The sequence below is a fragment of the Ylistrum balloti genome, unplaced genomic scaffold (genome assembly GCF_031769215.1).
Source record: "Ylistrum balloti isolate Yb309-2 unplaced genomic scaffold, AGI_CSIRO_Ybal_v1 Utg370574, whole genome shotgun sequence".
NCBI lineage: Eukaryota > Metazoa > Mollusca > Bivalvia > Pectinida > Pectinidae > Ylistrum > Ylistrum balloti.
The window spans coordinates 609,188-622,488 of record NW_026782359.1 but is presented as its reverse complement, the minus strand read 5'-3'; the positions used below and the strand labels follow the sequence as shown (position 1 = coordinate 622,488).

The 13,301-nt window shown below is 39.2% G+C and overlaps 1 protein-coding gene across 1 annotated transcript; it reads left to right on the top strand.

Annotated features, from left to right (window-relative positions):
* The first annotated feature begins 493 nt into the window (after positions 1-493).
* On the top strand, positions 494-12,901 carry LOC132556540 (stabilizer of axonemal microtubules 1-like). The gene is made up of 9 exons (XM_060220952.1): positions 494-543; positions 5,362-5,452; positions 8,422-8,553; positions 8,711-8,806; positions 10,945-11,145; positions 11,412-11,553; positions 11,846-12,237; positions 12,353-12,587; positions 12,693-12,901. The coding sequence occupies exons 1-9, from the start codon at positions 494-496 to the stop codon at positions 12,899-12,901; spliced, it is 1,548 nt and encodes a 515-aa protein (XP_060076935.1).
* The last annotated feature ends 400 nt before the right edge of the window (positions 12,902-13,301 follow it).

Below are 13,301 nucleotides of genomic sequence, written 5' to 3'. Positions count from 1 at the left end.
ACAAAAAAGGGAACATTTTTATCATGTAATAGCTGTAGATTTGTTGAAACATGCTTTGAGAAATAATCACTGCTTCGTGCGAAGTGTTAAGAAATTTATGTCCTATGTCTTATAACTTGGCATTTAATAATCTTCGATACGAAAAAAATTGTAATAAATTGCCATATGACTTCCGGGAACTGAAGATCTAATCATTATCAGGAAATAAAGGCACATCGACAAAAAATATTTTGTGAGTTTTGATCACTTTACTTCAAAGTTATCGAATGAGCGAGACTTCTCTGACGTTTGACTGACCATTCATACATATATGTACGTCCCATTTGTGTAATCTTCTTGATAATTACTTGAAATCATCATTCTGATTAAAATGACATCACGTGATACCTTTTATGACGCAGTAATGCCTATGACGTCATGTCACATAGTTACAAAATCAACAATGGCCGCTGGGTATGCTGGATCTTGATATTCACTCTGTTTTACTAGTAACATGTCTGTCGCTACGGCAGTAGCGTCGTCGAAAAGGCCACAAAAAGCAAGGTACGTAATGAAATATATCACAAAAGAAATTGTCGAGTTCATAGACCATCGAGTACACGGTTTTACCTTACCTTATGCTACCCTATGTTGTTTTCGCCTACATTATCTACTGAACCACCATAAGCAGCTCGGAATTGTCCGTAAACGCAGTGTAATGAATTGTCATCCTTTCGGTATCTGGTCCATAGCTTGCTGTAAAATCGAACCGCAGAGGGTGGTTGTCCCAAAGCTTTTCAATTCTGTTTTTGAAAAGGTTTGTTGTTCTAGCTGAGACTACATGTTCAAGATGACGGTTCCATCGTCAATATGAATGGGTTTTCAGATGCAGCAACATGTAACGACCCTACAGTTTTTTAATGGCACTCGAAAACTTGACTGAAATGGTTTGTATCCGACAAGGGCGGAGAGATTGATGATGGCTCATAATAAATCCGTTAAATATCGGATCGACTGCTTCGTGAATAAATGTAAACCTGTGCTATAAAATTAGTATATTCTATATAAGATATCGTGTCGGTTTATGATTTGTTTTATGTATGTTCACATAAGATATCTTACATGTTCATCGAATAACTATATATAATATCTTTGTATAATATATATACAATAACCTGTAATCTTAGGCTCATATCTACAGTAAGACATACCACGAAAAGATATCATAAATACAACACATATGAAATAAGGATTATGTAAGATATACCTTAAGTGATAAAACCAAACATAAAAGAAAAATATTCTATGATTTTGTGAAGTAAAGGATCAACATTTATATTACCCCTTGATTGAGTGACATTTTGAATTGGTTTGCCATGACTGTACAGAAAAAATACAGTTTTAAACAAGATAACATGATATCTAGAGATCTGTAGAACTGTTCTTATTACTTCATTAGAGCGTTATAGTAGATGATTGACACTTCTGCGCCATATATGGTTGTGATGACCGTAACGACTCTTCAGAGTTGCCTTGTACCGGATGCAGTAACACTAAAACTGTAGTTTCGTTTATATTGGATTTTTAAGTTCGCAAGAATCCATATAAACATAATTTTACTATCAGCTCGTTTAGATCAGTCACACCTTCACCAAAGTTTCTTATTACCATTCGAGTACTACGTAATCAGAATGCAGTTTTATTGTGATACTGTTTGCTAGTGAAGTGACTACCTTATTCTAGCTAACCTATCTGTCAGAGCAGTATCTGTTTTACTCTGGACATTACCACAATTTATTCCACACTGAAGGAGCGCCTTCGTTCCCTTGTTCAGAAAGTTTTGTATTCAAGGAAAGATGAACGATGCTGCGAAGTTGTGAACTATACTGTAGCGTATTTCGTGAAGGATACGCGAAAACCAAAGAGGAAATATATGGACTTCCAAATGTAATCAAAGTACTGAAAGTACTGAAAGGTTAAACGTATTGAAAAATGTTCACAAATAACCGCAAAGCTATATTACTTTCCCCATACTCCTACACTTTGGAATGCAAAAATTACTAAAATAAGAGAACCAGAGGCTATTTTTCTTAATTTTAAGCGATTTTATATCTTCTTTAATTCTTATTTCAAATTTGACGACAATAATGTGAACAAATCAAAATAGGTAAAAAAATAACAAAATACACACAACCATATATTTATCGCCAAGAAGCCAAATGATAAATAGCTCTATGATGAAGTTGACTAAATAAAACCTTTGAAATACCCAAGATGTTGCAATTACTATCCTATCAATATGAGGATTTAGACAAATCGAAAGGACTTTATACCTACTTCTTTATTTTGAATGTATTGCAAAGTAATAGTCCTTACTTATTGTAATTATATTTGTAGTTGAGGAAAGTAGATAAGGTGTACACAGCATTTCATGTAGATTAAAGTGTAAGTAATTACATTAGATGTATTTACATGCCTATCTTCCTAGAAGTATCATGGTTAGACTTTTCTTGCAGTAATTATGTCTATAAAGACATAGTTCTTTGAGATTAAACCAGACTTCCATATATATACAAAATTTACAATATTTTCACTATAGCTACTACTATTTCTGATCTCCAATGCATTAGATAATGTCACCATGACACGCTAAATGAATAAATATGTTATGGAAGTATTTCGTTCTAGTTAATTGATAATTATAAACATGAATATTTTGTTTTTTTAATACGCGCTTTGTTTGAAGAAATGTTTTCAATTCAAGGAACTTTGATACACATAACAAACCCTGAGAAATCAGCACAAGCAACCTTCATCAAATAAAACTAAAAGACAAAAAATATAAGTTATGACAGAGTCAACATCATGATCAGTACAGTATTAAAAATATATTATTCATAAATCATGAGCACCAAATGTACCTTGCCTACGAAGCGCAAACTTTTTATCTTCAAAAACTTGAAAAGGTGTCATGGCGGTGGGTGTGAAAAACCTGAAAAAGGTGTCATATCGGCGGGTGTGCGCGTGGGACGAACAGTCCAATTCGGTGACGTCTACTGAGGTAAAGTGATGTTATATATTAAGACGATCTTGCCACAGCGACAAGGATTAAAACAAAACTGATGTTCTGTTTGTAAGTTTTGTTTGTTTATAAGTGCTGTTAGTTGATAATTCAAACCAAGCACCCAGACTAGCTTTTTATCAACTCGCACGTACAGTGTTCTGTACGCTTACGTCATGTCGAGAATTCCGTAAAATATATTGTTCAAAATTTATCAATAGTTCAACCACACTGTGCTTCTTTTTTAAATATATAGTAATTGTATTGTTATTAAAAAATAAACTAATTTTGGATTCTTTTAAAATAGTGATTTGAAAGATCGCGGCATTATTTACGCAGAAAATTGCCGCTAGAGGGCTCTAACTCTTTTCGATATTTCAGCCAATGAGAAGGCCAGAATCGGTAAATTTTGTCTGAAAGGCCGTAGCAATAGGCTATGCGTACTGAGTACGTTTAGCCTAAAAATGATCGAATTCCTTGTTGAAAACATCTTTAATAGACTTGTTAATATTGTGACACCTATGGGAACAAACTGTCCTTCTTTTAGCTAGATTGTTTTGCTGTTTCATATATGGCTATTTATCTAATATCTAATACTGTCTTCTCTTTAGATAACACTTTATTGACTGTACGATGTCCATTGATGGACACGATAAACTCTTCTGCCTCAGTCGCTTATCTCTTTGCCTACAACGAAACAAATATGGAGAGCTATGGTGTTAACATGTCGCAGTTGATTCGATATATAAAGGCTTGATCACAATATAACCATTTTTAGTGCAGGATATCGATATCTGATAGACGATGCCTGTTGATGGAGATTATGGTAAAGCTTCACAGTCGTCATAGTGATCTCATTGAGAATCTTACGCGATATGAAGCTGGACGTGCTTGATTCTCGTTAGTATGCCTAGTGGTTACGTTGTTGTTAACCTTGTTCTTTTCTTAGGAACATGACATTACTTTTTTTCCTTGACTATGATTTGAACGGCGCGTCTTCGATGAAGCGTGAAAGCTTAAACCTTCCGAAACAGCTGGAGTACTCTTTCACGAGTCTCTGCGTAAATCCTTACTTTGTCCGCATGTTTCCCTCGTTTCATCGAATTTGTGTTTGCAGTAAGGTTCTGTGTTTTAATTCGTCTTGACATATGTAGCTTAAATTTAATGAATCTTTTAAACAATTTTCATACAAATTTGGTCCGACATGTGGCTTTTAAAAATGTTGGTGTCGTCATTGCCAGTTGCTGACTTCATCCAATATTTCCAAACTAAACCCTATATCAGATCAAACCGATCCATAGATTACATTTAGCGGAAATGTGCGTGTACAATTTATCAAAATGTATAGAAATATAAAACAACAGAATTAAAAAAAAAACAAAAAACGCTACATTTGTTGTAATCTGCGCCATGTCTCAAATGGCTGCTGATCAGGTGACTTTACAGTTGATTGTCTTGTGACTTATCACTTCCGTCAAATGGTTAGCAATGGTAAATGAGTCAAACACATAGGTGAATATGACACTTATTTAAAAATATGGAAATACAGTTATAATCTAAAAGTATCCCTCTTGAAGTCGTTATATATTATCTGTCTATGACATTTTTTCTACCAGTAAAAAAGATAGGTAACGCGTTCATTTGGGAAAATTACGATTTTTCTATTTCTATTGTGGTACAACAGCACATTTGATATTCAGGTATATCATTTGGTCAAACGTTCAGTCTGTACACAGCTTCTCGAGCAAAAAATGTAAAAAAAAAAAAAATACATAATGACGTTACGTATGACATACTTACACGTTTTGTCGCATATAAGATATGTGAATATTTATTGAAATTTCTTCCTGTGATTTCGTAGCTAAAGATACTTCAATGAATGATATTTTGGCGCCTTAAATTACAATGTACTAATTAATAAGTAATGTCCACAAGTATTGTCAGCCTTATCAACGAACTGTGGGCGTTTCGAGTATGTTGAAGGATATTCCCAGGTAAGTTCCTTCATAAAAACATGGATATATTTCACTAGAATGATAAATATTTTGATGTTTTGGTGATGCATAAATGATAAGGTTTATTTGCCACGTAAGGATATATATTTGTTATTGTATCATCGGATACTATAAACACCGACTAATATCATATTTCATACAAAGTATCATGATGTTCATATATATATCACAAATTACGATTATTGTCGTTGAATATTGGAGTCCGACAAACAGAAAAACTGACAAACAATGATAACTAAATAAAAATTAAGAGTAAAAGGAGTTAAGAAGGAAAATTATCATTTGCTTTCTTTCCTAAACTCCCAGAAATCGAAGTCAGATCCCGGCATGGGACGCGCGACGTTCGGGGCTTAAGCTTACTCAGACCCAGAGTGACGGGAGATCCGAGTACCAGGCTGTAAGTAATACACACCAATTCCACCATAACAATCTCTATCCTAACAGTCTCACTCACCAACACCACCCTAACAGTCACACTCACAATCTCTATCTTAACAGTCTCACTCACCAGCACCAACCTAACAGTCACACTCACAATCTCTATCCTAACAGTCTCACTCACCAGCACCACCCTAACACTCACACTCACAATCTCTATCCTAACAGTCACACTCACCAGCACCACCCTAACAGTCACATTCACAATCTCTATCCTAACAGTCACACTCACCAACATCACCCTAACAGTCACATTCACAATCTCTATCCTAAGAGTCTCACTCACCAACATCACCCTAACAGCCTCACTCACCAGCATCACCCTAACAGTCACATTCACAATCTCTATCCTAACAGTCTCACTCACCAACATCACCCTAACACTCACACTCACAATCTCTATCCTAACAGTCTCACTCACCAACATCACCCTAACAGTCACACTCACCAACATCACCCTAACAGTCACATTCACAATCTCTATCCTAACAGTCTCACTCACCAGCACCACCCTAACAGTCACACTCACAATCTCTATCTTAACAGTCTCACTCACCAGCACCACCCTAACAGTCACACTCACAATCTCTATCCTAACAGTCTCACTCACCAGCACCACCCTAACACTCACACTCACAATCTCTATCCTAACAGTCACACTCACTAACTCCACCCTAACTGTCACACTCACTAACTCCACCCTAACAGGCACCCTCATCAACCCCACCCTAACAGTCACACTCACTAACTCAACCCTAACAATCACACTCACAAAATTCACCGATCAATCATTCTTACCAATTCATTCTCACAATCTCCTCCCTAACTGTCACACTCACTAGCTCCACCCTAACTCACACTCAACAACTCCGCCCTAACAGTCACACTCACTAACTCCATCCTAACAGTCACATTCACTAACTCCAGCCTAACAGTCACACTCACTGACTCCACCCTAACTGTCACACTCACTAACTCCACCCTAACTGTCACACTCACTAACTCCACCCTAACAGGCACCCTCATCAACTCCGCCATAACTGTCACACTCACTAACTCCACCCTAACTGTCACACTCACTAACTCCACCCTAACTGTCACACTCATCAACTCCGCCATAACTGTCACACTCACTAACTCCACCCTAACTGTCACACTCACTAACTCCACCCTAACTGTCACACTCACTAACTCCACCCTAACAGGCACCCTCATCAACTCCACGCAGGCACCCTCATCAACTCCGCCATAACTGTCACACTCACTAACTCCACCCTAACTGTCACACTCACTAACTCCACCCTAACTGTCACACTCACTAACTCCACCCTAACTGTCACACTCACGAACTCCACCCTAACATGCACCTTCATCAACCCCACCCTAACAGTCACACTCACTAACTCCACCCAAACAGATACCCTCATCAACTCCACCCTAACAGTCACACTCACTAACTCCACCCTAACTGTTACACTCACTAACTCCACCCTAACTGTCACACTCACTAACTCCACCCTAACTGTCACACTCACTAACTCCACCCTAACATGTACCTTCATCAACCCCACCCTAACAGTCACACTCACTAACTCCACCCAAACAGACACCCTCATCAACTCCGCCCTAACTGTCACACTCACTAACTCCACCCTAACTGTCACACTCACTAACTCCACCCTAACTGTCACACTCACTAACTCCACCCTAACTGTCACACTCACTAACTCCACCCTAACTGTCACACTCACTAACTCCACCCTAACTGTCACACTCACTTACTCCACCCTAACATGCACCCTCATCAACCCCATCCTAACAGTCACACTCACTAACTCCACCCTAACTGTCACACTCACTAACTCCACCCTAACTGTCACACTCACTAACTCCACCCTAACTGTCACACTCACTAACTCCACCCTAGCAGGAACCCTCATCGACTCCACCCTAACTGTCACACTCACTAACTCCACCCTAACTGTCACACTCACTAACTCCACCCTAACATGCACCCTCATCAACCCCACCCTAACAGTCACACTCACTAACTCCACCCAATCAGACACCCTCATCAACTCCGCCCTAACTGTCACACTCACTTACTCCACCCTAACATGCACCCTCATCAACCCCATCCTAACAGTCACACTCACTAACTCCACCCTAACTGTCACACTCACTAACTCCACCCTAACTGTCACACTCACTAACTCCACCCTAACTGTCACACTCACTAACTCCACCCTAAATGTCACACTCACTAACTCCGCCCTAACAGGCACCCTCATCAACCCCAACCTAACTGTCACACTCACCAACTCCGCCCTTCAGGCACTCTCACAAACTCCACCCTAACAGTCACACTCACTAACTCCACCCTAACAATCACACTCATTAACTTCGCCCTTACAGGTACCCTCATCAACTTCGCCCTTACAGGCACCCTCACTACTCACTAACTCTACCCTCACCACATCCGTCCCATTCCTTGTCATCCACTGATGAAGATGTGAATCTACGACCCATCTCTTTCTACCCGGTCGTGTCCGGTACCATATCTCCATTCCTTTATCGATATATAACAACTTTAGGCGATATGTTTGATCAGTTTGACAATTTCCCTGTCATTGATTTATTCCTATCATGAATTAATTATTTTCTCAACGATTCAGAAATAAATTATTTTAATCAAAATTACCCGTACGTTTTCACTACACGCCGTCTATAGTTGATCGTGTTGTCTCGGAGAATCTAATTACACATGTTTGTCCTTTTCTTGTGTTTTCGCCTCTTACAACTAGTTTTCATTTACACACCTTATATTCAGATGGACTGCCTAGTATAATTGTCTAAATTTCCTCAATGCATTTCTGACTGTAAATAAAACCATATCCAGTTATTAATGTTAATGTCTGCTGTTTCTAGTCGTACACGAAATGGCCCTTCCAACGGCCAAGAACCAACATCAAACCCGAGAGCAACCACCTGGAGATACCTGCCTCCATATGTGACATGGATATGGACACCACCTACAGAACGGATTATGTCGTCCACGAGGTTTGTCATATCTTTGTCGTCATGTTCCACCTGAAGGAAAAAAATATACTTCGCATTTCTCAATAAGGAATTAGTTTCGCTTGCAGGAATGAGTTAATGATGATAAAAACAAATAACAATAGTTGTTTACTGACAGTGTTTTCCCTTGTTACTGTAGGCATCAAAGAGAGAAAAGAAAAAAGAATATGTGTACCGAACAGCAGGAGGCGTTCTGCTGACGGATACAACATACAAAGTAGACTTCGCGCCAAAGGTAGGTCAGCTGGATCAAGGCTTTCCACTCGCAGAAAACATTATCATCTTTCTGTATTATCATCTAGTTCATCATGACTGAAGGAGGGATAACTCCATACACGGACATATATATATATATGCATGTTATGATAACAGTAGACATTTTTTCTTTGAAGAACTTGAGCAAACCACCACCAGATAAAACTGTAACCAGAAAATGTATTGTCGATCGAATACAATGATACTTAGTCACACCGTTCCGGGTAGGTTGCATGGGATTCGTGCATGTGGGGACTTTGCAGTGCACAGGATAATTTCCGATGACGGGCCGATATTTGGATGAATTTCGCGAATACTTTGCTTGTGACTGTGTGGAACTAACATATACATGTACGTGTGTTTCGTGTGACATGTGTGCCAGGCCCTTGGATTGACGTGTGAGAACATTCAGACAGGTACGTATTAGGTCCGGGCCATCTATAAAAGCTGCGGGAAGTCATCCATGAAGAACACCCATACGACTCGTAGGCGTCTTCTGAGAGCCGGTCACAACACAACAAACAACCTGAGCAACGGTGTTCATGTATGACAAGAGTAACAACTGTAGAATTTCCTCTGTTGGGACTATCTTTATGCAGAAGTGAGAACAGAAAGTCAACAACTTCTCAGTCTCAGTTTATCACAATTAAAACAGTAACAGACCCGAAATATGTCTCCACATTCATCGTATATCTCGCCACATGCGAGAGAATGACCGTAAAATGCCCACCACTGACACGTGCTGGCGTGACAAGGTCACAACCTGCTTTCCCCAATTTTCTTCGTGGACCTCTTCGGGCAAACTCACCCGACTTATCCATAAGATTTGCATATTGCAAATTTGGCCGAGGGCATCTCAGACTTTCATGCGCACCGCTTGCAAGTCAAGACACAATTCCCATGAGGTACTGCCAGGTTTGGGTCATCTATGGAGAGCTCCGGTTAGCAAAAATTGACCCCAGCACATAGCACGTCTGTCTAGAAGTGGAATATTATGCGGATTTTAAAGAACTCAAAATGGCTTTTGACTAATCTACAACAGCCTCTTCTGAAAGCATTTCTTCTATGAGAACATTTGCTTTTCAAATCTGTACATCACCATACTCCATTATAAACTGATAAAAACGCCTTCGTTGCATTTTTTGGAACTTCTTTCCCAAGAAAAGTGAATGGCGGTGCAAACATATGGTTGGGAACTTTACTGAAGTGGATTTCGTGAAAAATGTTTCAACATAAGAAATATACGAGGGACGCTAACATATTGATTGACAACATCTTCGTTGAGTGTGGTAGTAAGATCTTCCAACATAATATTGGCATAGCCGTGGGAACTAATTTTGTCCTTCTGTTGGCTGACTTACCTTTTGTTTTCATACGAGCCTGGATTTACCGAAGAGCTGATCAAAACAGGTCACAGAAGACCTTCACTTCAGATATATATTGATGACGACTTGGAAAAGCAAGACATTTATCGACCATGTACATCGTATATACCCACAAGAATTGGAAATCAAGGACACGACAGGATCTTCTACACCAGTCATTTATCTTCATCATTTCCTAAACGAAACCAACATGGACAGCTGTCCATCAATCTGTGTGATAAGCATGATGATTTCAATTTCCATATTGTGAATTTCACATTTCTTGATAGCAAAATCTTTGCATACCAAACCTATGATGTTACATGTCGCAGTTGATTCGATATTCAAGGGCTTGTTCCCATTATCACGATGCAGGTTGATGAAAATGATTTCTTTGCTCGTGTTTGATGCTTGTTAGTTTGCCTCTTTGTTCTGTTGTTGCATACGGTGTTCTCATTTGAAAACGTGACATCTGGAACACCTGGTCTTTTACTCCTTGTACTTTTCAGGAGTGTCATGTAGAATAAACTGGCTGGTCAAACAGGATAAGACTTCTACTGTCGTTCTATCAGATTTCATTCCCTTCCTTCCGTATGCCATATACTGGTAAAAAAGTACCACACTTCAAAGCACCGACATCGAAATATTTTTAGGAATAGTCTCTGTACAGCATTGGTCTAAATTATAAGAACATTTCTAGTATCTATTCGTTTAATAGTGACTTTTTTCTACATTGGAAATGGTTTTGTTGTAGGTGGCGCTCCGGGCTGAGCCTTTCAAGACATACAAGGAGTACAGCGCCCCCGTTACTAAGTTCAAGGGCAAGTCCATATACCAGATGTCTTATCAGCATTTTGAGCCGGACCTGGCAAAGCAATGTCGCCCCTCACCCATCCGTCCAGCTGAAGCCCTCAAGAGCGGAGAGCATAAAGCAACTCCCGCCTCTACATTCAGGGTACTGCCATTATTTCTCATGTTAGATACGACAGAATACAAACCTCCAGTATATTCCAAATGACGATTTCACACGCTTGCATATGAATATGTGTCAACATTACATCCAATTTAAGTATTGTTTTTACCATAAGACATACCCGGTTTATTCGTATCTCCACGTACATGTAGCATATTTACTAATCTTAACCGTTTATAGCAGGATTCGCCTGGTCTTCAATACAGAACAATGTTTTTGTTGTCATCTTTTTGCGTTCTTTATTCCAGAACGACTACCAGAAGCATGAGAATACAGTGAAGAGAAAACCAATCAAGCAAGAGGAGAACAACAAACCATCCACTGAGCCCCTGGAAAGTACCACCAGCTACAAAGAATTTTACACCAAAAAAGAGCTCCCCACATATTCAAGTTAGTAATCCTGTTAAAATTTTCATCTCCGTCTAAACTCTGTCAAACTCGTTTCTGTACCGTTGATTCGCTACCCGTGTTACCTTTCTTTTCTATTTTAACATTGGTCTACAAATGACATGTGTATAACGCTTCGTCCAATGGTTACTGATATGGGGATTTTTAAGGGTCGCGGTACGACGTAGTGTACGGATCAGATGTCGGTGAAATAAAGTCATGGGAAGATATTATAACTAAAATATGACAAAATAGTCAAATTGCAATTGAACTGACAGTATTCCTTTGACTGTAGGAAAGGTGATAAACACGAACTGTGTGGTTACCAAGATGATGCTTCCAGAGGCCCTCCAACCCAAGACGGAAACCACGGGCGACAGTGGTGACCAAAATTCCGCACCGGCGGTCGAGTCGGAAACCAAAGAAACCAACGCTGAGTCACCTGTTCAAGGACTGATGACAACTTTCATGGCCGACTTTCGGCCTCATTACAACGTTCGTCGACGCACAATGTGTAAACCTCCCGAGTCAGATTATCACTTTATAGATGCTCCTTTTGACGGCAACACGACGGCCGGCATTGCCTACAAGGTGTGGCCTGTCGCCTTTCCCGAGAAGCCGCATTGGACTGTGAAGCCTCCCTACAAACGCCCACAGACCTTTATGCAGACAGATAGCACATATGCGGTAAACGTTGTTACATTAATTCTTTTCCGGTGGTAAATAACTAAGATTTTTATGCACCTAATGAAACACCATTCAAGTCAACTAACAAAACTGATGGATCTTCATTTTATTTCAGGTCGATTTCAAACATCCGGGTAGCAATCTACCACCGTCCCTGATTAAAAATAAGCATAACCAAGATATTATACGTCATGTAGCGTCTGGAGATGCGGGCCAGGAGACCACTTACCAGAACAACTTCAAAGGCATACCACTGGAGGAGGCCACCAAATCCTTTCTTTTCAAGCAGGAGTACGAGCCCCCTAAAGAGCGGATGATATGTCAGTCTACACAGCGTGCGCATTATACAGGTATGTCTAGGCCAAGTGGACATACCACAATCCTTCTTACAAGAAAACTGTCTTAAGTCTACGTCATACTGCTGCTGTTGCACCTTTATCTTTTTATCTTTGCAGGTAACCACTCTGAGCGTGCTAAACTCTGTCGGCAGATTTCTGAACACCGTACCCTGTTTAAGAATCAAACTATGGAGTTCGGCACCACATACAGAGACACCTACAAGGATAACAGGCCTAAAAGTTGTCCTGCTAATGTCAAATTGTCACTAGAGAGCGTGGAATCTGAAGGAGAAGATAGCAGGGATGGGCAGAAGCCGGAGGAATGATAAAGAATATGAATATTTTTTCCAAAAAATTTTAAAGTGGATTTATGCCTGATAATGATTTACCTTCAGTATATTTTTTATATTCTATTATATTTATATTCTATTCTTATTCATTTTATATCGCTATTTCCATACAAACATCAGATTTCGAGATTTGTTTTGATCTCTTCATGATAAATTTTATTTACATCCTTTTTCCATATTATATAATTAAACATTAGCCATTTTTCCTGTTTTTGTTTTGACGATTTAAATACGAGAGAAATCGACAAATCTATGTTACTGTTACTATAACCTGTGCTAGAATGACATAGAGGATCGTACAATGATTTTATGAAATGTACATTACAACTTTTTTTCGAGTATTGCTTGAAGCGTGAAATGGTTGTTTTCGTGTTGA

Coding starts and splice junctions, on each gene's coding strand:
- LOC132556540 (XM_060220952.1), top strand. CDS start 494: ATGTCTGTCGCTACGGCAGTAGCGTCGTCGAAAAGGCCACAAAAAGCA. Junction 544..5,361: donor AAAAGGCCACAAAAAGCAAG/GTACGTAATGAA, acceptor CTAAACTCCCAG/AAATCGAAGTCAGATCCCGG. Junction 8,554..8,710: donor CGGATTATGTCGTCCACGAG/GTTTGTCATATC, acceptor TTGTTACTGTAG/GCATCAAAGAGAGAAAAGAA.